The 24607-nt window shown below is 36.7% G+C and overlaps 1 protein-coding gene across 1 annotated transcript in view; it reads left to right on the top strand.

The window, feature by feature from the left end:
* Window positions 1–24607, top strand: part of LOC150106790 (adipose-secreted signaling protein) — a 114300-nt gene that overhangs the window by 36142 nt on the left and 53551 nt on the right. Inside the window, exon 4 of the mRNA XM_090393317.1 lies at window positions 13162–13303. Coding sequence (XP_090249443.1) covers window positions 13162–13303 — 142 coding nt within the window. The remainder of the gene's footprint in view (window positions 1–13161; window positions 13304–24607) is intronic.

Raw genomic sequence — 24607 nt, forward strand, 5'->3', positions numbered from 1 at the left:
AGCGAAAAGTCAGCTACTGGAACAAATCTGAAAACAAACCCCAACTCAACATCACCAGAGTTAAAGATCGGTACTATCAATGTAAGAAGCCTGAATGGCAAAGAAATGGAGCTAGCTGAGGAATTAGATAAGTACCAGATCGACATAATAGGGGTGACTGAAACAAAAAAGACCAAAACTGGTGAGATCTTTCTGAGCAATAAATACAAAATGTTATATTCAGGCAATGACAATCAAGGAAAAGAAGGAGTAGCCATAGTATTCAACACAAAATACGAGGCTAATCTTCTTGAATGGCAGTCAGTCTCAAGTAGAGTAATGTGGGCAAATATGAGAATGGGGAACTGGACAATGAGACTTATTTGTGCCTATGGTCCCACAGAAGGTTCTACTAAGGTAGAAGTGGAGGAATTTTTTGAGGCTTTAGAAAAAGCAACTGACACAATGAAAAAGGAAAAGTTGGTCCTTGTTGGGGATCTAAATAGTAGAGTAGGAAATGATTGTGAGACATACAAAAATATTTTGGGAAAATTTGGAGAAAAGAGCAAAGCTAATAATAATGGCAAATATCTGTTGGATTTCTGCTCAGGACATGGACTGGTTATTACTAACACCATGTTCCAACATAAAAATGTGCACAAATTCACATGGAGAGAAGAGGCTAGGAATAAGAAAAGTCTCATTGACTATGTTATTGTTGATAGTGATGTTTTCTCCCTGGTGCAGGACACCAGAGTGTACAGAGGATTTGAAATTGGAAGTGATCACTATTTAGTCTTGAGCAGGATAAAATTGAATTTCATATTGAAAAGAATAACATGTAAGAAAGTTTTAAAGCGAATAAAAGTTGAGCAGCTCTCAGATGTGAACGGTAGACTAAAATACAGAAATATTATTGAAAAGAAAATGAAAGAGTTTGAGAACAGGAATCAAACCTTGGAGATTCAGTGGCAAACTCTGAAGGAAACATTGATTGATTCTGCCAGAGAGGCATGTGGTGAGGTTGTGTGCAAGGATAAAAAAATCAGAACTCCCTGGTGGACACAGGAAGTTAAAGAGGCAGTGAAGGAAAAGAAGAAAGCATATCAAAAGTTCCTGGCAAATAAGTCAGCTTTTACTCTTACAGAATACAGAGACAAATGTAAGAAAGCTAAACAGTGTGTAAAACTAGCTAAACAAAAGTCATGGGAGGACTTTGGCAAGAATATAGAAAATAAATATCAAGAAGGTGGCAAAATATTCTGGAGGTTGTTGAAGAAGCTTAGGAATGGAGGAAAGAGTGCTGTAAAAGGAATTAGAGATGATAAAGGTGAAATGAAAACAGGAGAAAAAGGTATCCTTGAAGTATGGAGTAATTACTTTGAAAAACTGCTAAATGAAACAAGCAGTGATGACAGCACAGTGATAAAAAAACACTGACCAGGCATGCAGTCAGGAATACATATCCATACTTGAAGTAGAAAAAGCCATCAAAGGCTTGAAATGTGGAAAGGCAGCAGGAGTAGATGATATTCGACCAGAAATGCTGAAGTATGGTGGTATAAGAGTCTTACAGTGGCTGCACTGCATAGTTCAAAAAGCCTGGACAGAGGGACGAATTCCCGATGATTGGAGTAGAGCTCTCATAGTACCCATATATAAAAAGGGAAATAAAACTGAATGTGAGAATTACAGAGGTATTTCCCTACTGAGTGTTCCTGGCAAGATCTATGCAAGTATACTTGAGAAACGGTTGAGAAGAATTGTGGAAGAAAAGCTTGGTGAAGAACCAGCTGGATTCAGGCCAAATAGAGGCTGTCAGGATCAGATCTTCACTTTACGACAAATAGTCGAGAAAGCATGGGAATATAACAAAGATCTGTATTTAAGTTTTGTCGATTTGGAAAAGGCATATGACAAGGTGCCAAGAGGGAAGCTATTCAATACGCTGCAGTTATATGGTGTCAATGGGGCATTATATCAAGCAATACTTAGTCTTTATTTGAGTTGTGAGTCAGCAGTTAGAATTGAAGGAAGTACAGGAAGATGGTTTAATGTTAAATCTGGTGTGAGACAAGGATGCACATTATCCCCTCTGTTATTCATTATCTATATGGATCACATTATGAAGGAATGTGGTATTAAACCTGATATCAAAATTGGAGATGTTAATGTCAGCTCTTTGCTTTATGCGGATGATGTTATACTTCTAAATAAATCCGCTACAAGTCTGCAAGATTCTCTGACTAAATTGAATAGCTGTTGTAATAGATATGGTATGAAGGTCAGCAATAAAAAGACAAAGACAATGAAAATAGGCAGAATCATTGAAAATGTCAACTGTGTTGTGAATGGAGAACCTGTGGAACAAGTAAAACATTTCAGCTACTTAGGCACAATTTTTACTGAAGATGGTAAACTAAATATAGAAATAGACAACAGAATCAGCCAAGCTGGTATCGTGGGAAGTCAATTGAATAAATTCATATGCAATAAGAAAGAAATTAGTCGGAACACTAAATTAGCTGTATACAAGACTGTGTTCAAACCAATTTTAACTTATGGATCTGAGAGCTGGGTCAGAAGTAAAACACTTGACCAAAGACTAGAGACCGCAGATATGAGAGTCCTGAGAAAGATTAGAGGCGTGAATAGATGGCATCAATGGCAATATCATATTAAAAATGAGGATATTAGGAAAGAACTTGACATTGTCAGCATCCAGGAATGCGTTAGCAGAGCTAATCTCAGATGGTATGGTCACTTAAATAGAATGGGAGAGGAAAGATTAGCAAAACAAGTGTTCTCTGCCAGGTTGGCAGGAAAACGACCCAGAGGAAGACCAAGATATAGGTGGATTGATGTGGTACAAAGTGCCTTAGACGATAGAAATATAAGATCTGATAATGTTGGAGTCTTGACAAGTAACAGACTGATTTGGAGGAAAATTGTAGATAGGAAGTTAGTAATGATGTAATTTTTTCATGTATTACTGTCATATCCTGTACACCCCTTGAGGGTACATGGCAGGAATTTGATGATGATGATGAGTATAACACTAATTGTAAATTCATTGTCCTTGGATTATTTTTAAAATACAACAAAAGAAATTTTACTCTTTATAAAATACAATTTAATGCATCTATCATTCTGAGTAACAGATTATTTTTTATTGCACACTGTAAGGCTACTGCATTATCATTGTGATTATTGGATACTTGGCTTAAAAAAAGATTGTATTAAGTATTTAGAGCATGCTATTTGAATTATCAAAATCTCTAGACCATCCAGGCCACTTAAATGTACTACAAGTTTTCATCTCTTCGTTGGTGGGATTAATAATAATAATAAAATGTTTTAACAATAATGTATACATATTCATATGTATAAATTTTCTGCATGCTTATTACATTACCCATTCTGTGAAGGAGAGAAAACTTATACCTTTGCACTTAAGATATGTATAACACTGAAAGTAAAACATTGAATTCTGATTCAAGGCTATATAGTAAAAGGTCAATGTATTTCACACACTTGTGAAATTAGGGATTATATGTTTTATTGTATTATTTTCATAGAATAATTAGTTTCATAGTAATATTACTGCTGACTATTAACTATTTCAGAAAATTACAATGTATATTAAATAATAATTAAAAGAAAACTTTAATCAATATGTCATATTTCGACAATGTTACATTGCCATCTTCATGGGAACATAAAACTATGATATGTGCATGCAGGCACTAACAACGAGCAAATGAGGCAAAAGAGAGTAACTAATGTTGTTCCTAGAGTCCTAAGGGTGCCCCCCCACTGGGCTAAATTGGGTTGTCTTGGCTGTTGGGCTGATGTTCTCATGATGCAAGCTTCTGTTCTCATGCACCCAAATTTGATGAGGTTTGGAAAGTTTTTTTTAGAGCTGAGACTGATTCCATGAACAATCTTTCGCATTTACATTTGCTGTGGTGTAGTAAAGTGGTTTTCTTCCAGCGTATTCTGTGGTGAGTATCCAGAGCATGGTCTGCAAGCCCAGAATGTCTGTATTGGTGAAACCGGATGCTGTCTTTGTGTTCAGATATCCTGATATTAGCTGCCCTGCCTGTTTGGCCATAGTTGGACAGTTTACAGCTGCAAGGGACCTGGTATACTCCAGATAGGTCTAGGGGAAGCGGCTGTTCTTTGGTGGGGCAGATAAGGGATGACAATTTCTTATATGGTTTGTAACAGGTCGTCAGGTCATTTTTTTTAGGATTTTGGTTAACTTTTCAGAGGTGCCCCAGATGTAAGGAATGGTGATAGATTTAGTATAATCTTTGTTATGGTGTGTGTGTGTGTGGGGGGGGGAATTAACTGGTTTTAATATTTTCTGGATTTTTCAGGAGTTGTAGCCATTGGCTAAGAACGTGTTAATGATCAGTTCATCTGAACAGATTAATTTTGCCCTGTTATATAGGATTTTTATAACCTCATATTGTTGTGAGGGGGGGGGGGAAATTGCTGGTGAATGTATCTGCCTGTATGGGTTGGTTTTCTGTAAACAGAGTAAGTCAAGGATCCATCAGTCTGGCATGTAATCAGAGTATCTAGGAAAGAAGGATTGTTGTTTTTTCTTTTTCCAAGGTGAATTGGATTCTGGGATGTTGGTTGTTTAAGTGTGTTAAGAAGATGTGGAGTGTATCTGAGCCATGTGGCCAAATAGCGAACACATCATCCATGTAGCGTAGCCAAACATTGGGTTTTTGTGAAGCTGAGTTTAAGGCTTTTTTTTTTTCTTTCAGAAGTCCCCATAAAGAAGTTGGCCAGGAGTGGGGAGAGTTGTGAACCCATAGCTGTTCCCTCTATCTGTTTGTAGAATTTTCCTTGCCAAACGAAATAGCCTGAGTTCATTGTGAACTGAAATAGGGCTGATATATCGGGAAGAAATTTGGCTTGGATAAGCTCTAAGGTATCTTTGAGCGGGACATTCGTGAATAGGGAGGAGACATCAAAACTGACCATTATGTCAGTGTCTTGGAGTGAGAGGTTTTCTATACTGGGTTTGAAGCAGACTGAGTTTTTTTGTGTGATGGTATGTTTCCAGTATAGTGTGTGAGCACTTTGGCTAATTTGTATGTTGGAGGGAATCAATGCTATCCACAATGGGACATAATGGCACATTTTGTTTATGGATTTTTGTAGTCCATATATTTGGAGGGGTCTAGAGTTAAAAGGCTTTAGTTTGTTAGTAATTTCCACAGGCCAAGAAGTAACCTTCTTAAGGAGCCTTTGGAGTGTTCTGATTTGGAGCTGGTGGGATCATATTCAATAGGGAGGTAGGTAAACCGATCTAACAATAACAAAGTAAGCTTACCTGTATAGTCTGCCTCCTCCCTATTCACGAACGTCCCATTCAAAGATACCTTAGCGATATCGAGAGGAGTCATCCAAGCCAAATTTCCTCCCGATATCTCAGCTCTATTTCATACGCTGGAAGAAAGCCACTTTACTACACCGCAGCAAATATAAATACGAAAGATTGTTCATGGAATCAGCCTCAGCTCTAAAAAAAACTTCCCAAACCTCAACAAATTTGGATGCATGAGACTGTCCCAAATTTGGGAAGCTTGCATCATGACAACATTAACCCAACAGCCAAGACAATCCAATTTAACCCACTAGTGGGCACCTTTAGGACTCTTGGAACAATGTTAGCTACTCTCTCTTTTGCCCTCATTTGCTCGTTGTTAGTGCCTTTGTGTACATATCATAGTTTTATATTTTCATGAAGATGGCAGTGTAACATTGCCAAAATATAGGAAGTATTGATTAAAGTTTTATTTTAATTAATATTTAATATATGTTGTAATTTCCTGAAATAATTTAATAGTCATGTGTAACCAACGTATAAGCTTATCTACTAGAAATATTACTAATGATTTTCGTATATATTTGTATTATTTGATATATTGCTCGATATTTAGTTGAAATGTGATAATATTAAAGTAGTGCCATTAAAATGGCATCAAAACCTCTGAAGAACAATCCTCCTTGCTAGTGAAATTGTGAGCAAGGATGCTTGTTTGGAAATTAATGAGGTGTATGAATTAATTTTGGAAATATCTATACTAAAGCAAATTATTCGACTTGCTATAAGGAGTTGGATAAAGTTGAAAAGTATAGAGGTATCAGAAGGTGAAGGGTAAGCAGCAAAAGGGAAAACAAAAACAAAAAAAAAAGTACTGAATCAGGTAAGATATTATGTAAAAAATAATCATCATCAAATTCCTGACATGTACCCTCAAGGAGTGTACAGGATATGATAGTACTACATGAAAAATTTACATCATTACAGACTTCCTACCCACAATTTTCCTCCAAATCAGTCTATTACTTGCCAAGACTTAAAACATTATCAGATCTTATATTTCTATTGTCTGAGGCACTTTGTACAGTATCAATACACCTATATTTTGGTCTTCCTCTGGGTCGTTTTCCTGCCAACCTGGCAGAGAACACTTGTTTTGCTAATCTTTCCTTGCACATTCTGTTCAAGTGACCATACTACCTGAGATTAGCTCTGCAAACGCATTCCGGGATGCTGACAATGTCAAGTTCTTTCCTAATATCCTCATTTTTAATATGATATTGCCATTGATGCCATCTTTTCACGCCGCTAATCTTTCTCAGGACTCTCATATCTGCAGTCTCTAGTCTTTGGTCCAGTGTTTTGCTTCTGACCCAGTTCTCAGATCCATAAGTTAAAACTGGTTTGAACACTGTCTTGTATACAGCTAATTTAGTGTTCCGAGAATTTAGAGATCTAATTTCTCTATTATTCCATATGAATTTATTCAATTGACTTCCTACCATATACCAGCTTTGTTAATTCTGTTGTCTATTTCCATATTTAATTTACCATCTTCACTAAAAATTGTGCCCGAGTAGCTGAAATGTTTTACTTGTTCTACAGGTTCTCCGTTCAGAACGCAGTTGACATTTTCAATGATTCTGCCTATTTTCATTGTCTTTGCCTTTTTATTGCTGACCTTCATACCATATCTATTACAACAGTTATTCAATTTAGTCAGGGAATCTTGCAGACTTGTAGTGGATTTATTTAGAAGTATAACATCATCTGCATAAAGCAAAGAGCTGACATTAACATCTCCAATTCTGATATCATGTTTAATACCACTTTCCTTCATGATGTGATCCATATAGATAATGAATAACAGAGGGGGATAATGTACATCCTTGTCTCACACCAGATTTAACATTAAACCATGTTCCTGTACTTCCTTCAATCCTAACTGCTGACTTATAACTCAAATGAAGACTAAAGCTTGATATAATTCCCCACTGACATCATACAACTGTAGTGGTTTGAATAGCTTCTCTCTTGGCAACTTGTCATATGCCTTTTCTAGATCGACAAAACTTAAATACAGATATTTGTTATATTCCCATGATTTCTCAACTATTTGTCATAAAGTGAATATCTGATCCTGACAGCCTCTTTTTGGCCTGAATCCAGCTTGTTCTTCACCAAGCTTTTCTTCCACAATTCTTCTCAACTGTTTCTCAAGTATACTTGCATAGATCTTGCCAGGAACACTCAGTACGGAAATACCTCTGTATTTCTCACATTCAGTTTTATTTCCCTTTTTATATATGGGTACTATGAGAGCTCTACTCCAATCATCGGGAATTTGTCCCTCTGTCCAGGCTTTCTGAACTATGCAGTGCAGCCACTGTAAGAATACCACCATACTTCAGCATTTCTGGTCGAATATCATCTACTCCTGCTGCCTTTCCACATTTCAAGCCTTTAATAGCTTTTTCTACTTAATGTATGGATATGTATTCTTGACTGTATGCGTGTTGAGTATTTTTTTACCACTGTGCTATCACTGCTTGTTTCATTTAGCACTTTTTCGAAATAATTACTCCATACCTCAAGGATATCGTTTTCTCCTTTTTTCATGTCACCTTTATCATCTCTAACTCCTTTTACAGCAGTCTTTCCTCCATTTCTAAGCTTCTTCAGCAACCTCCCGAACATTTTGCCACCTTGATATTTATTTTCTATGTTCTTGCCAAAGTCCTCCCATGATGTTTAATTAGCTAGTTTTACACAGTGTTTACCTTTCTTACATTTGTCTCTGTATTCTTTAAGAGCACACGCTGACTTATTTGTCAGGAACTTTTGATATGCTTTCTTCTTTTCCTTCACTGCCTCTTTAACTTCTTGTGTCCATCATGGAGTTCTGATTTTTCTATCCTTGCAGACAACCTCACTACATGCCTCTCTGGCTGAATCAGTCAGGGTTTTCCTTAAGGCTTGTCACTGAATCTCGAAGGTTTGGTTCCTGTTCTCAAACTCTTTCATTTTTTCTTGAATAAGTTTTGCGTATTTTACTCTACAGTTCACATCTGAGAGCTGCTCAAGTTTTATTCACTTTAAAACTTTCTTACATGTTATTCTTTTCAATTTGAAATTCTGCTCAAGACTAAATAGTCATTGCTTCCAATTTCAAATCCTCTGTACACTCTGGTATCCTGCACCAGGGAGAAAACATTGCTAGCAACAATAACATAGTCAATGAGACTCTTCTTATTCCTTGCCTCTTCTCTCCATGTGAATTTGTGCACATTTTTATGTTGGAACATGGTGTTAGTAATAACCAGCCCATGTCCTGATGAGAAATTCAACATGTATTTGCCATTATTATTAGCTTTGCTCTTTTCTCCAAATTTTCCCAAAATATTTTTGTATGTCTGACAATCATTTCCTACTCTGCTATTTAAATCCCCAACAAGGACCAACTTTTCCATTTTCATTGTGTCAGTTGCTTTCTCTAAAGACTCAAGAAATTCCTCCACTTGTACCTTAGTAGAACCTTCTGTGGGACCATAGACACAAATGTCTCATTGTCCAGTTCCCCATTCTCATATTTGCCCGCTTTGCTCTACTTGAGTTTACCTGCCATTCAAGAAGATTAGCCTCATATTTAGTGTTGAATACTATGGCTACCCCTTCTTTTCCTTGATTGTCATTGCCTGAATATAACATTTTGTATTTATTGCTCAGAAAGGTCTCACCAGTTTTTGTCTTTTTTGTTTCAGTCACCACTATTATGTCGATCTGTTACTTATCTTATTCCTCACATAGCTCCATTTCTTTGCCATTCAGGCTTCTTATGTTGATAGTACCAATCTTTAACTGTGATGTTGAAGTTGGGGGTGCTTTCAGATTTGTTCCAGTAGCCGACTTTTCGCTGTTCGTCCTGGTTCCCTGGCGAAAACAATGAGTGCCTTGTTTAACCAGGTGACGCTCCATCTGGCATGAATAAGCCAATAAGAATACAATTTGGTCGGCTAAATTCCAAATTGCCAGCCCATCCTCGTTCCTTCAGTATCCAAGTAGATACTCAACAGGGTGCACTACAAAAAGGTGAAGATTGGATATTAGGTCAGAAGCCCTGGTCGGTTCTCTGCATTCTTTTAAAGGCTATGTGGAGATTTCCTCTCAGTTATACAGCTTTGACCCTTAAGCACCCCATTAGAAAATATAGAGAAGAAAATTCAAAGGCAGTATTTTTTTTACAAGACTACATGCTGATCTGACCTTTTTGAGTGTTGTTTCTACGCTGTGATTTGCCTCGTGATAAGTCTTGATAAGCTGTGCAATCCTTCTGCAATCAAAATCAAATAAGATAAATGGAAATTAAGGAAATAATTATATAATATGCCTAATATCTAGTTTTGATCCAGTGCAATAGGAAAAAAATTGTCTGAGAATGAAGTTGAAAAAAAGTTGTGAAAAAATGTGAAACTGCAAATATTAAAAATAATCAGGTAGGTAAAATCACTTATAAGAAGGATAACATATGGTATAGAGATTCAATTGTAAAGCATGCAATTGATTATTGTGTTTTCATGTAGTAAAATAACAAAAAAACTTGAATGAATGTAACTGAAAAGAAAAGTAAGAGATGGTTGTTCTGGTAGGAACGAATAAATTGTCTCGTGATACACTTTGAGAGAGGATATGAAAGGACTTCTGGACGATATAAGTATGAACTAATAACTGAACAAAATAAAAAAAATATTTCAGTTTGTAGCTGTTCTTCAACTGGCAAAATCTACTCCCACAAGCTTGTTGCAATCCTTTCAAGAGAATTGACTGAATTACTCATTTTAGCACACACCACCTAAACTCTCATTTTTAAGAAGAAAACAAACTTCTATATATGCCAAAGAGCAATAGAAAGAAGTATTTTGAGAATTAAGAGTACTCAGGGTAAAATATATAAACATTAGAACAAAAATTGAAATTGAAGCCATATCTAGCTATAGAATTTAAGTGAAACTGAAATGAAAGATATGAGGGTGGTCTGAGACTTTCTCGGCATCGACCATCTATGGAAAATCGATCGACCATAGATATACCAACTTAGAAAAAAAAAATTTTTTTTTTCTAAGTTGGTACATCTGTCAGAAGCATTGTGAAATTGCAAGTCATTCTATGAAGTAGTTTTTTTTATACAGCATTCTGAAGCAAAAGTGTTGTCTGTATCCCTTGAAATGGATACAATTGAGTATCACGCAGTTATAAAATTCTTTGTAAAATAAAGTTTAACGCCAAAAGAAATTCACTCAAAGTTCATAAAAGTTTATGGGCACTCTTCTCCTTCATTTTCGACAATTAAGAAATTTGCTGCCGAGTTTAAACATGGCCGTACCAGCCTTGAAGATGATCCACGTGAAGAACATCCAAAAGTGTAGCAACACCTGAAATAATTGATCAAGTCCACGATATGGTATTGGATGATTGGCGAGTCAAAGTGAATGAAATTGCTAAGACTATAGGCATTTCAAAAGAACACGTAGGATATATTTTGCATGAAGAATTGCAAATGAAAGAGCTTGGCGCAAGATGGGTGCCGTGCCGCTTGCTCACAGCAGATCAAAAACGCACTCGCATGAAAATCTCTGAACAGTGCTTGGAGCATTTTAACAAGAATAAAACTGATTTTGTGCATCGATTTATTATTATGAATGAGACTTGGATTCACCATTACACACCACAATCCAAACAGCAGTCAAAACAGTGGACAGAAGCTGGTTGTTCAGCACCAAAGAAGACAAGGTCAGTTCCATTAGCAGGAAAGGTCATGGCATCAATGTTTTGGGATGCAAAAGGATTGTTTATTAATTATCTTGAAAAGGGTAAAACAATAACTGGGGAATATTATTCCGATCTTTTAACCAGACTAGACAAAAAAATTCATGAGAAAAGACTTGATTTGCAGAAGAGGATATGCAAACCAGGTTGAAAGATGATGAAAAACTCATCTTTCATCAGGACAATGCACCTGCCCACAAAGGCGTTTTGGCAATAGGAAAATTAAGGGATCTGCACTATGAATTGTTGGATCATCCACCCTATTCCTCAGATTTGGCTCCCTCTGACTTCTATCTCTTCCCAAAAGTAAAACTCTTCCTCGCTGGTCAGCATTTTGCTTCGAATCAAGAGGTGATTGCAGCTGTAGAGGGGTATTTTGCAGATCTTACTGCATACCACTACAGGGACGAGATAATGGCACTGGAGCATCACTGGAATAAATGTATTAGTCTTAAGGGAGATATTAGGCCAAGAACTTTTCAGACCACCCTTGTACAATCCATAGTTTGCATTCCTAAAGAATATCATGCAGTCTAGGAGATGGCCAGATCACATCAGTAGCAGGGAGCATCCAAATTATGATTATATTTTAGATTGTAAATTTCTAGATAGGTCATGGATATGAGATTAAGTTTGCATTTAACAGTGAAAGAGTAACTGGGCCAATTGCCGTAGGTAACCAGGATCCTCCTTACCTAGAGAAGCGATCTTTGCTAAGCAGTGGAATATGGCAGACTGATAATAACAGTGATTACAAAAAAAAAAACAAAAACAAAAAAAAGACTGACAATAAATATTTTTCAGAATTAAAAGAAAACGTTATTGAATAATTAAATCCAGAAAATACTATCAGTAATTGGCTATAATGGTTAGGTCATGACTGATAGTATTTTTTCACATTTATTAACAGCCTTTAATCTCTTTCTTTCCTTTCCCCCAACCCTTACAATGCAAACAAAATGGCTATAAGAATACAGAATTAAGATATAATATACTAGCCTCATAGTCTGAGTTGCTTCCGCTGTAATTCCAAAACAACCAACTATCTTCCCCTACAATTGTAATGTTGTTTTTGTAAATTCTTTTTAGTACAGTGGAACCTTGGTTGTTGAACGACTCTCATCTTGTACAAATCGGTTCCTGAACATAATTTCCGAACTAAAAACGTACCAGTTTTCGAACAGAATCTCGGTTCCCGAACAGGCAAACCGGCAACCACGTGCTCCACTGGCTGAGATTACTGCGGGAGAGCATTAGTTACACCATAGCCTCCGCATAGTACAGACACGTGCTCGAATTTGCAGTGCCTTTTCTTGATTTTTTTTTTTTTAATTATATAAATTATTATTAAATTAAGCCACCAGGGGCCGAAGAAGGATGGTGATAGCAGCAAAGCAAAAAGAAAAGTTGTTAGAACCACGATAGAGGTGAAAAAAGAAATCATATCCAAACATGAAAATAGCGTTCGTATCTTGGATCTTGCTATGCAGTTCAGTATGGTGAAATCAGCGATCTGTACAATACTCAAAAATAAAGAGGCGATCAACTTTCGTCAATATTTATTTATTTAATTAGTTATCTGTTTATTGTGATTATTCTTTTTGTGTAAGATTATATGCATTTTCATTGTTTTTGTATATGATTTTATGCATGAAGTACTGATATAAAGGGTTAAATAAGCAATCATCTAGGGTTCGGGAATGGATTAAGCCATTTTACATTAATTCTTATGGGAAAATGGTTTCAGTTTTCAAACAAATCGGTTTCCGAACAGCCTTTAGGAATGAATTATGTTCAACAACTGAGGTTCCATGTATAAAAAAAAACTACATAAAAAATGTGAATACCCCCCCCTTCCGCGCGCTCACATGTACACACACACAAACGCTCGCTCGTTTGACAATCCTGATACTCCTGAAATATGTTTATATAAGTTATGTAATGAATCCAGTAATATATTTTAACATTGAAATTGTGAGCTGTTTATGATTATGATCACTTATATATTCTAGATAGGTCACAGGTATGAGATTAAGTTTGGATTTAACAGTGGAAGGGTAACTGGGCCACTTGCTGTAAGAAACCAGGATCCTCCTAACCTTAATCTTAGGGTAACAGACTTAAGACTTTTAGAAGGCATGCATGATGGACCAGGTGAGTTATAAAAGAAGTATCTGTAAATATTTGTTAGGAAAGTTAAGTTACCCTTAAGTTGAATGTATCTGTTTTCTTTTCTTACAAAACACAGAAATAGCAATATTGTACACAGCAATCCCTCGATTAGTGTGCCTAATGCGTTCTTTAAAGCAGGCACAGTAATCAAATACAATAACCTATGGGAAAATGTATAATTCATTCCTCAAATTTCTTTTTTGAAACCTTAATTTTTTTTATAAAAGAATTAAGGTATGTCCCAGGGTCTAATTAGAGGAAAACCATGAAGCTGAAAGACAATAAAACATATTCAGAATATAAATTTAATTATTCTGCTTCTTAACAAAAAATTGAGCTAACGTAGTTTGGCGGGCATTTTGTTTCTTTTTTTCATACAACCGACAGTATGGCCCTATTGCCTCTTATACTCTTCTATAAATTTTACTGCTTCTCTCTTCATCAGGATCAGCCTCTAAGCATTGCTGCTTAAAAACTTCAATTGTACGAAAAATATTTTCAAATTGTTTCTGTAAAATCTCTTTTGGCTGACTATCAGTGGTTAAATTTTCTTCATATTCTTCGGGATCTTCCCACTGTGCATCTAAATTTAGCAGGTTGGAATCACTCAAGTCTTCAGAATGAGATTTAATTAACTCTTGGACGTTATCATTGAAGGGGAGAAAGAAATGAAGGACGTACGAATTGGTCGCCAACACACAAAATCATGTGCTTTATAGATAAAATTTCCCGACTATTATACAAGCAAAATAGTTACCACTTTAAAAACTACAATGATCATAAAAGAGATGTTAATTTTCCAACGTGTAATAATAAACAACTCATCCTAGAAGACTGATTGATTACCCTATTATTGGAATGGATTCTCCTTTTTGTGACATGTGCAGAAGTGTCGAAGGGTCTCGAATCTGTGGGTGTACTATAGCAGATGACATAAATTTTGGGGGTAAAAATTTGGAACATAGTATACATGGAAATAGTGTAATATGCCATTAAAAATAACCTTTTAAAATGTTTTAAATCGATAACTAAATTATTTCATTCTGGTGAGTGATTTTTTAAAATAGTTAGACATAAAAATGTATAGATAGAAAATTTTTAAAATCTGTGACATTTATTTTTAACAAGTATATAGGCACACTAATCAAATTTTAGAGGCGCATTAATCGAATTTGGGTATCGAAAAAAAATGACGCACTAATTGGGGGCGCATTAATCGAAGGATTACTGTATTTTCATTTAAAAACCATTCTAGATGCTAAGCTTAGCAGTTTCAGATTTTGATGATGATCACAACACACAGTTGTTCTTATTATAGTATAGGTAGACAGAAAATTGAGGAGAAAGAAGCTTTCCTAATTGTATCTTTAGGAAATACACAAGAGGGAGGGAAAGCTATTCTAAAGGAATAAGTATATAGGTAATGAATGAATAAAGAGGAAGAAAACACTTGTTCTGTTCTGTAAGTTTCCAGTTGAACATTTAAAAGGCATTTAAAAAGATGTTGAGAAGATTAGAGGATTTACTGGTGCCACTGTCAGTAAAGTTTTCAGAAGATTCTAGTAATAAGTGGAGGTATTTTTCTAGTAAATTATCTACACGTAAAACAAGGAAAAGTATTATTTATTAAATATATTTGTTCGTATGGCAGCCAAGATATAAAAGTGTAGTATATAAATAAATATGCCATAGTATATTAGGGGTGCTTAAGGGTCAAAGCTGTATAACTGAGAGGAGACCTCCACATAGCCTTTAAAGGAATGCGGAGAACCGACCAGGGCTTCTGACCTAATGTCCAATCCTCACCTTCTCGTGGTGCACCCTGTTGGGTATCTACTTTGATACTGAACGAACGAGGATGGGCTGGCAATTTGGGATTTAGCCGACCAAATTGTATTCTTATTGGTTAAACCAAAATAAAAAATGATGGTACAACATGACAAAATTTCATGCCGGCTGGGGCGTCGCCCGGTTAAACAAGGCCCCCGTTGTTTTCGCCAGGGAACCAGGGCGAACAGCGAAAAGTCAGCTACTGGAACAAATCTGAAAACAAACCCCAACTCAACATCACCAGAGTTAAAGATCGGTACTATCAACATAAGAAGCCTGAATGGCAAAGAAATGGAGCTAGCTGAGGAATTATATAAGTACCAGATCGACATAATAGGGGTGACTGAAACAAAAAAGACCAAAACTGGTGAGATCTTTCTGAGCAATAAATACAAAATGTTATATTCAGGCAATAACAATCAAGGAAAAGAAGGAGTAGCCATAGTATTCAACACAAAATACGAGGCTAATCTTCTTGAATGGCAGTCAGTCTCAAGTAGAGTAATGTGGGCAAATATGAGAATGGGGAACTGGACAATGAGACTTATTTGTGCCTATGGTCCCACAGAAGGTTCTACTAAGGTAGAAGTGGAGGAATTTTTTGAGGCTTTAGAAAAAGCAACTGACACAATGAAAAAGGAAAAGTTGGTCCTTGTTGGGGATCTAAATAGTAGAGTAGGAAATGATTGTGAGACATACAAAAATATTTTAGGAAAATTTGGAGAAAAGAGCAAAGCTAATAATAATGGCAAATATCTGTTGGATTTCTGCTCAGGACATGGACTGGTTATTACTAATACCATGTTCCAACATAAAAATGTGCACAAATTCACATGGAGAGAAGAGGCTAGGAATAAGAAAAGTCTCATTGACTATGTTATTGTAGATAGTGATGTTTTCTCCCTGGTGCAGGACACAAGAGTGTACAGAGGATTTGAAATTGGAAGTGATCACTATTTAGTCTTGAGCAGGATAAAATTGAATTTCATATTGAAAAGAATAACATGTAAGAAAGTTTTAAAGCGAATAAAAGTTGAGCAGCTCTCAGATGTAAACTGTAGACTAAAATACAGAAATATTATTGAAAAGAAAATGAAAGAGTTTGAGAACAGGAATCAAACCTTGGAGATTCAGTGGCAAACTCTGAAGGAAACATTGATTGATTCAGCCAGAGAGGCATGTGGTGAGGTTGTGTGCAAAGATAAAAAAATCAGAACTCCCTGGTGGACACAGGAAGTTAAAGAGGCAGTGAAGGAAAAGAAGAAAGCATATCAAAAGTTCCTGGCAAATAAGTCAGCTTTTACTCTTACAGAATACAGAGACAAATGTAAGAAAGCTAAACAGCGTGTAAAACTAGCTAAACAAAAGTCATGGGAGGACTTTGGCAAGAATATAGAAAATAAATATCAAGAAGGTGGCAAAATATTCTGGAGGTTGTTGAAGAAGCTTAGGAATGGAGGAAAGAGTGCTGTAAAAGGAATTAGAGATGATAAAGGTGAAATGAAAACAGGAGAAAAAGATATCCTTGAAGTATGGAGTAATTACTTTGAAAAATTGCTAAATGAAACAAGCAGTGATGACAGCACAGTGATAAAAAACACTGACCAGGCAGGCAGTCAGGAATATATATCCATACTTGAAGTAGAAAAAGCCATCAAAGGCTTGAAATGTGGAAAGGCAGCAGGAGTAGATGATATTCGACCAGAAATGCTGAAGTATGGTGGTATAAGAGTCTTACAGTGGCTGCACTGCATAGTTCAGAAAGCCTGGACAGAGGGACGAATTCCCGATGATTGGAGTAGAGCTCTCATAGTACCCATATATAAAAAGGGAAATAAAACTGAATGTGAGAATTACAGAGGTATTTCCCTACTGAGTGTTCCTGGCAAGATCTATGCAAGTATACTTGAGAAACGGTTGAGAAGAATTGTGGAAGAAAAGCTTGGTGAAGAACAAGCTGGATTCAGGCCAAATAGAGGCTGTCAGGATCAGATCTTCACTTTACGACAAATAGTCGAGAAAGCATGGGAATATAACAAAGATCTGTATTTAAGTTTTGTCGATTTGGAAAAGGCATATGACAAGGTGCCAAGAGAGAAGCTATTCAATATGCTGCAGTTATATGGTGTCAATGGGGCATTATATCAAGCAATACTTAGTCTTTATTTGAGTTGTGAGTCAGCAGTTAGAATTGAAGGAAGTACAGGAAGATGGTTTAATGTTAAATCTGGTGTGAGACAAGGATGTACATTATCCCCTCTGTTATTCATTATCTATATGGATCACATTATGAAGGAATGTGGTATTAAACCTGATATCAAAATTGGAGATGTTAATGTCAGCTCTTTGCTTTATGCGGATGATGTTATACTTCTTAATAAATCCGCTACAAGTCTGCAAGATTCTCTGACTAAATTGAATAGCTGTTGTAATAGATATGGTATGAAGGTCAGCAATAAAAAGACAAAGACAATGAAAATAGGCAGAATCACTGAAAATGTCAAATGTGTTGTGAATGGAGAACCTGTGGAACAAGTAAAACATTTCAGCTACTTAGGCACAATTTTTACTGAAGATGGTAAACTAAATATAGAAATAGACAACAGAATCAGCAAAGCTGGTATCGTGGGAAGTCAACTGAATAAATTCATATGGAATAAGAAAGAAATTAGTCGGAACACGAAATTAGCTGTATACAAGACTGTGTTCAAACCAATTTTAACTTATGGATTTGAGAGCTGGGTCAGAAGTAAAACACTTGACCAAAGACTAGAGACCGCAGATATGAGAGTCCTGAGAAAGATTAGAGGCGTGAACAGATGGCATCAATGGCAATATCATATTAAAAATGAGGATATTAGGAAAGAACTTGACATTGTCAGCATCCAGGAATGCGTTAGCAGAGCTAATCTCAGATGGTATGGTCACTTAAATAGAATGGGAGAGGAAAGATTAGCAAAACAAGTGTTCTCTGCCAGGTTGGCAGGAAAACGACCCAGAGGAAGACCAAGATATAGGTGGATTGATACGGTACAAAGTGCCTTAGACGATAGAAATATAAAATCTGATAATGTTGGAGTCTTGACAAGTAACAGACTGATTTGGAGGAAAATTGTAGATAGGAAGTTAGTAATGATGTAATTTTTTCATGTAGTACTGTCATATCCTGTACACCCCTTGAGGGTACATGGCAGGAATTTGATGATGATGATGATGATAGTATTTATTATATTTTTTAATAATTGTAATGATTTTAGAGAAGTTGGTAAAAACTTACATACAGAAATAGATGGACACGCAAGATATATTTTGCAAGGAACAGCCAGTATTTACTAAAGGGAGGTCATGTCTGACCAATTTACTCATATTTTATAATAATGTTATGGCTGAGTTGGATAAAGGGAATGGATACACTATGGTATTATTGGACTTTGCTAAGTCATCTGATAGGATGCTACATGAAAGGCTATTGCATAAACTAGAGAATATGGGATCAATATAAATTATTGGCTTGGATAAGTGGGTAACTATGGACAGGTATCAAAGGGGTATATGCGAGATGCAAATCTGCCAGATTTCACATGACCAGTGGTGTCCCGCTATGGATCATTTCTTGGGCCATTGTTGTTTAATCTATACATAAATGATACTGGAAAGGGCTGATGGGTGATCTTCAGTTGTTTGCTGATGCAAAAAGAGGCAGGGCAACAAGAGATGACACTGATATGTTTACATGACTATTAAATTATTTAAGGAATTTACAACGTATATTGGAATATTAATTAAAAAAGACTTTAATAAATACTTCTTATATTTCGGCAATGTGACATTGCCATCTTCAATGGGAACATATAACTATGACACGTGCATGCAGACACTACAAAAAGCAAATGAGGCAGAAGAGAGAAACTACTGTCGGTGCCTAATGGTGCCCCCTATCGGGCTATATTGGGTTGTCTTGGCTGTTGGGCTGATGTTCTCGTGATGCAAGCTTTCCAAATTTGGGGCAGTCTCATGCACCCAAATTTGTTGAGGTTTGGAAAGTTTTTTAGAGCCGAGGCTGATTCTATGAACAATCTTTCATGTTTAAACTTGCTGTGGTGTATTAACGTTGCTTTCTTCCAACATATTCTGTGGCTGGTCTCCAGAGCATGGTCTGCAAGCTCAGAGTGGCTGTACTGGTAACCAGATGTAGACTTTATGTTCCGAAATCCTAACATTTGCTGTCCTGCCTGTTTGGCCAAAAGTAGGACAGTTTACAGCTACAAGGGACCTAGTATACCCCAGGTAGGTCTAGGGGAAGTGGTTGGTCTTTGGTGGAGCAGATAAGGGATGCCAATTTTTTTATATGCTTAAGGGTGAAAGCTGTATAACTGAGAGGAGACCTCCACATAGCCTTTAAAGTAATGCGGAGAACCGACCAGAGCTTCTGACCTAATGTCAAATCCTCACCTTCTCGTGGTGCATCCTGTTAGGTATCTACCTGGATACTGATGTTATGTCCCCTTCTATCCTACGATTTTGTTTGTCTTACATATATTCCTTTTGTCTATATTCCCCGATCTTCTACTTTCAAGACATCACCAAATTTTCTACTAATATCTGAGTTATTGTTCCCCGTAGTATCCCTAGTATTTGTATTTTAACTGCGCCCTTTGGGATATTTAGTTTAAGATATTTTTTTACATAAACAGAGAAAAGGAACTCAAATATCTGAAAGTGTAACTATTGCAGTCGTGACACTATTTCTTGTTACTCAACATTAATTCCTTAAACTTCCCGTTTCTTAACTTAATTCCCCGTGTGATTAGGCTCGAATGTTTCTAAGCGGTGCATTGGATTAGCAATATCAGACAACTTTTTTTATCATTAAGCAAAAGGTTTATTATTTCTCTAAATATGGTACATATCAAAATACTCAACTAAATTACTTACACACTAAAATTTGCTTAATACAAGTAGTTGGGCTATGATTCGACAAAAGTTACTACGATCATGCCGCCACAAAATTTCATACAAAACATGAATTCACTTAACATGGACAAATTAGATCACCACACATTATTAGATTATTCAACTTCAAGTACACTAACAAAATCATTAACTACTCTAGCACATACTTATGACAATTCCGATTCTCTACACATCACACTAGGCATTCAAACTCCTCAGGCTACTAGATTACTCAATTCACACTAATCAAACTCAATATCAATAAAACCATCTACTTCATTAACACACAACTATGTCATTAACTTTCCCTTTACAATATAGTAGGCACTCAAGATTCTTAGGATAATTAATTATTCACAAATTATCAACACTAGCTTGCTTACTTTTAACACTCTCTATCAAATTCTAAAGTCCTATTATAATTTCTCCCTAATCAATTTAACAGTTCCGTATTATGACAATGGTACCTATCACAAACAACTTCTAGTTAACATAAGACAAAATTCACAATACCTTTCTTTAGCTTCACTTACGGGCCTTTACCTTCTACTGAACGAACTTGCTTGCATAACTTCTTGCAATTCAGGGCCATGTAAACATTTGAGACGTCGGCTGTACTATCCGAAACGAGGACATCGATATTATCACAGCTTCCTATGACTCTATGGTATATTTCGCTTTCTACATAGGAATATGGGAATAGCTTTCCCGCTCACCTTCGATTCCTTGTTGTGGCATGAGGATATAAGCCATATCTCTCCACTCAGGAACACCGTGAAATCCACTAGAAAACCAAACTAAAACCACCGTGACTATCCAAACGTTTCTTCTCCTCTGGCAAAAGGCAAAAAGGCCTCAAGCCTCCCTGACTATCTAAACGTCTTCCCAAAAACCCAAAAGAGCCTACTCTTCAAAAAAGCATCGAGGGGGGGTTACCAACCCTTTTATAGCTGCTTCCCTAACGGCGCCCTTTCTTACTACTTTTTCCCGCCTCCTACTTGTTTTCCGTCTGTCTACCAATTGGGTAGCATTTTGCTGCCATACGTCATTTTGATCGGCAACTCGTAATGAAGTTTCTATCCGGGTATAGGCCCTAAGCGATAGTCCGTTATTTCTCTTGTTAGCCTCTATCTTAACCCCCTTTTAAACTTTTTCTCAGAATTCTACTTAATGCTTAATCTGTAGCCTCTTACATAGCGTATTTCATGACTCATTCTTTTATACTTATGCACTTAACTCTTTCATTCTTAATCGCATTACTACATTAATTCTTAGTTAGCTACTTATTTAATTCAAATTCCTTGTTTAGTCATAATACATCTTAATACATTCTTTTCTTTTGTTATCTTAACTAACCAATAGACCTTTACATTTTACTCAATTTATACTGGATGCAAGAATATTTTATTAATTAAATTATCCTTTTTATGCCGGGGTTTTTATTTATGTTATTTATTTTTCATGTTACACCATGATAACTGAGAATACTATATTCTCAAGATATCAGGTGTAACACTGAACGAATGAGGATTGGCTGGCAATTTGGGATTTAGCAGACCAAATTGTATTTCTTATTGGCTTAAACCGAAATACAAAATGATGGTATAACGTGACAAATTTTCATGCCGGCTGGGATGTCACCCGGTTAAACAAGGCCCCCATTGTTTTTGCCAGGGAACCAGAGCAAACAGCGAAAAGTTAGCTATTGGAACAAATCTGAAAACACACCCCAACTCAACATCACCAGAATTAAAGATCGGTACTATCAACATACGAAACTTGAATGGCAAAGAAATGGAGCTAGCTGAGGAATTAGATAAGTACCAGATCGATATACATAATACGGATGACTGAAACAAAAAAGACAAGAACTGGTGAGATCTTTCTGAGCAATAAATACAAAATGTTATATTTAGGCAATAACAATCAGGGAAAAGAAGTAGCTATAATATTCAACACTAAATACGAGGCTAATCTTCTTGAATGGCAGGCAGTCTCAAGTAGAGTTATGTGGGCAAATATCAAAATGGGGAACTGGACAATGAGACTTATTTATGCCTATGGTCCCACAGAAGGTTCTACTAAGGTACAAGTAGAGGAATTTCTTGAGGCTTTAGAGAAAGCAACTGACACAATGAAAATGGAAAAGTTGGTCCTTGTCGGGGATCTAAATAGCGGAGTAGGAAATGATTGTAGACATACAAAAATATTTTGGGAAAATTTGGAGAAAAGAGCAAAGCTAATAATAATGGCAAATACTTGTTGATGGCAACAAGTAATAATAATGGCAAATACAGAAATGATGGATTTCTGCTCAGGACATGGACTGGTTATTACTAACACCATGTTCCAACATAAAAATGTGCACAAATTCACATGGAGAGAAGAGGCATGGAATAAGAAAACTCATTGATTATGTTATTGTTGCTAGCAATGTATTCTCCCTTGTGCAGGACATCAGAGTGTACAGAGGATTTGAAATTGGAAGTGATCACTATTTAGTCATCTCTACAGCTAAAAAACATATCCTTAGGGGCTACAGAAAGGAGTATATCCCTGGATGGAATGAACGGAGCAAACAGCTCTACGAGAAATTTATGGAGAGCAGTGATCTGGAAATCGCAGAAGATCTCCTCCAAGACTTGGACGCAGCAAGACAACAACGTTGGATCGAAACAGTTGAGGAACTGGACCTTAGGCAATCCAGCAGGAAGGCCTGGAGTGTATTACGGAAGCTAGGAGGCGCTACAACAGTGGCTACTAAAAAGACAGATGTCACACCAAACCAAGTTGCTAACCACATTACTTGAATCTCGAGATGGCAACGTGATAAAAACCATACCATTAAAGTTAAAAGAGAAGCCAGAGACCTGAAGGCAAAACTACAAGACAAATCAGAATATGCAAGACCCTTCAGTGATGAGGAAATCAACAACGCACTACCTGATACAAATAAGGGAAAGGCTCCGGGGTTTGATGGAGTTCACCCAGAATTTCTTATTCATGCTGGCAAAAATACCAAGAAATAGCTCTCCCGTTTCTTCTCGGAAATAATGAACACTGGTGTGTTGCCAAAGGAATTTAAGAGAGCTAAGATCATAGCCCTTCGCAGACCCGGAAAATCAACTGACAACCCACAAAACTATTCTCCAATCGCACTACTAAGCTGCACATATAAATTACTAGAAAGACTACTGTACAACCACATGAGCAACACCATCCTTGAACACGTTTCGATAGAACAGGCAGGCTTTAGGCCCAATCGCAGCTGTTGTGACCAGGTTCTGCCACTGACATCATACATTGAAGCTGGCGTTCAACAAAATCTTAAAACTTCTGTAGTTTTCCTTTATTTAACTGCCACATACGCCACCAGCTGGAGAGAGGGCATGCTGTATAAACTAATGAAAATACTACTGTGCCGAGGAAGAATACAGATTATTAATAATATGCAGAGCAATAGATATTTCCGTGTTTTCCTTGGAGAAAATATCAGTAATCAAAAGAAACTCAACAACGGCCTACCACAAGGCTTAGTACTGGTTATTTTCTTATTTAACTTATACATAGCTGACCTGCCAGATACGGCATCTAGAAAATTCTGCTATGTGGATGACATAGCGTTAGCCACCAGAAATAGAGAACTAAGACAGACAAAGGAAACTCTCACAAATGACCTTGCTGTTGTGCATAACTACTTTAAAAAATGGACCAAAGTTAAACTGAAGTGTCAACGTTCCATCTCAGCAATGAACTGGCACATGACGAGCTGAACATCCGATTTGGAAACTCAGTTCTACACCATAACAAATATCCTAAATACCTAAGAGTTACACTTGATCATACCTTATCATATAAGAAACATGCTGAAAACACAGCTGGAAAAATTAGAACCAGAAACAGCATAATCCATAAATTATGTGGCACTTCTTGGGGTGCAGCAGCAACCACATGAAGAACATCCACACTCGTATTGGTTTTTTCGGTGGCAGAGTACTGTGCTCCTGTTTGGCTTTATTATGTAACTCAGCATTGGGAGTCAGTAAATAGGAGTTGTTTTTATGATTCCAGTGATAAGTCGCACTGTGGTGTTAAGCTGCCATGCCAAACTAATTGACCGCCAGCTTAACACCACAGTGCGACTTATCACTGGAATCATAAAAACAACTCCTATTTACTGACTCCCAATGCTGAGTTACATAATACCACCAAACCTACGAAGACATGATGCTCTACTACGTGAATATGATAAAATACTCAGAAACACTGACTTGCCTATACACAATGACATACTAGAGCTACAGCTCAACAGACTGAAATCAAGAAAGCCCCTCTCTGTGAAGCTAAACACCAGAGAATGACCAACTACAACACCAGAGAACAACTGAAGCGAACGTGGAGCATAAATACCAATGCTCAACTCAAAACTTGGTTTGATAGGCATCATCTCAACATCCTGGGTATGGAACTGAGCAGAAAGACTTGGACAACACTGAACAGGAT

The sequence above is a fragment of the Typopeltis vanoorti genome, chromosome 5 (genome assembly GCF_054136105.1).
Source record: "Typopeltis vanoorti isolate ZY-2024b chromosome 5, IOZ_Tvanoo_1.0, whole genome shotgun sequence".
Classification (NCBI taxonomy): Eukaryota; Metazoa; Arthropoda; class Arachnida; order Uropygi; family Thelyphonidae; genus Typopeltis; species Typopeltis vanoorti.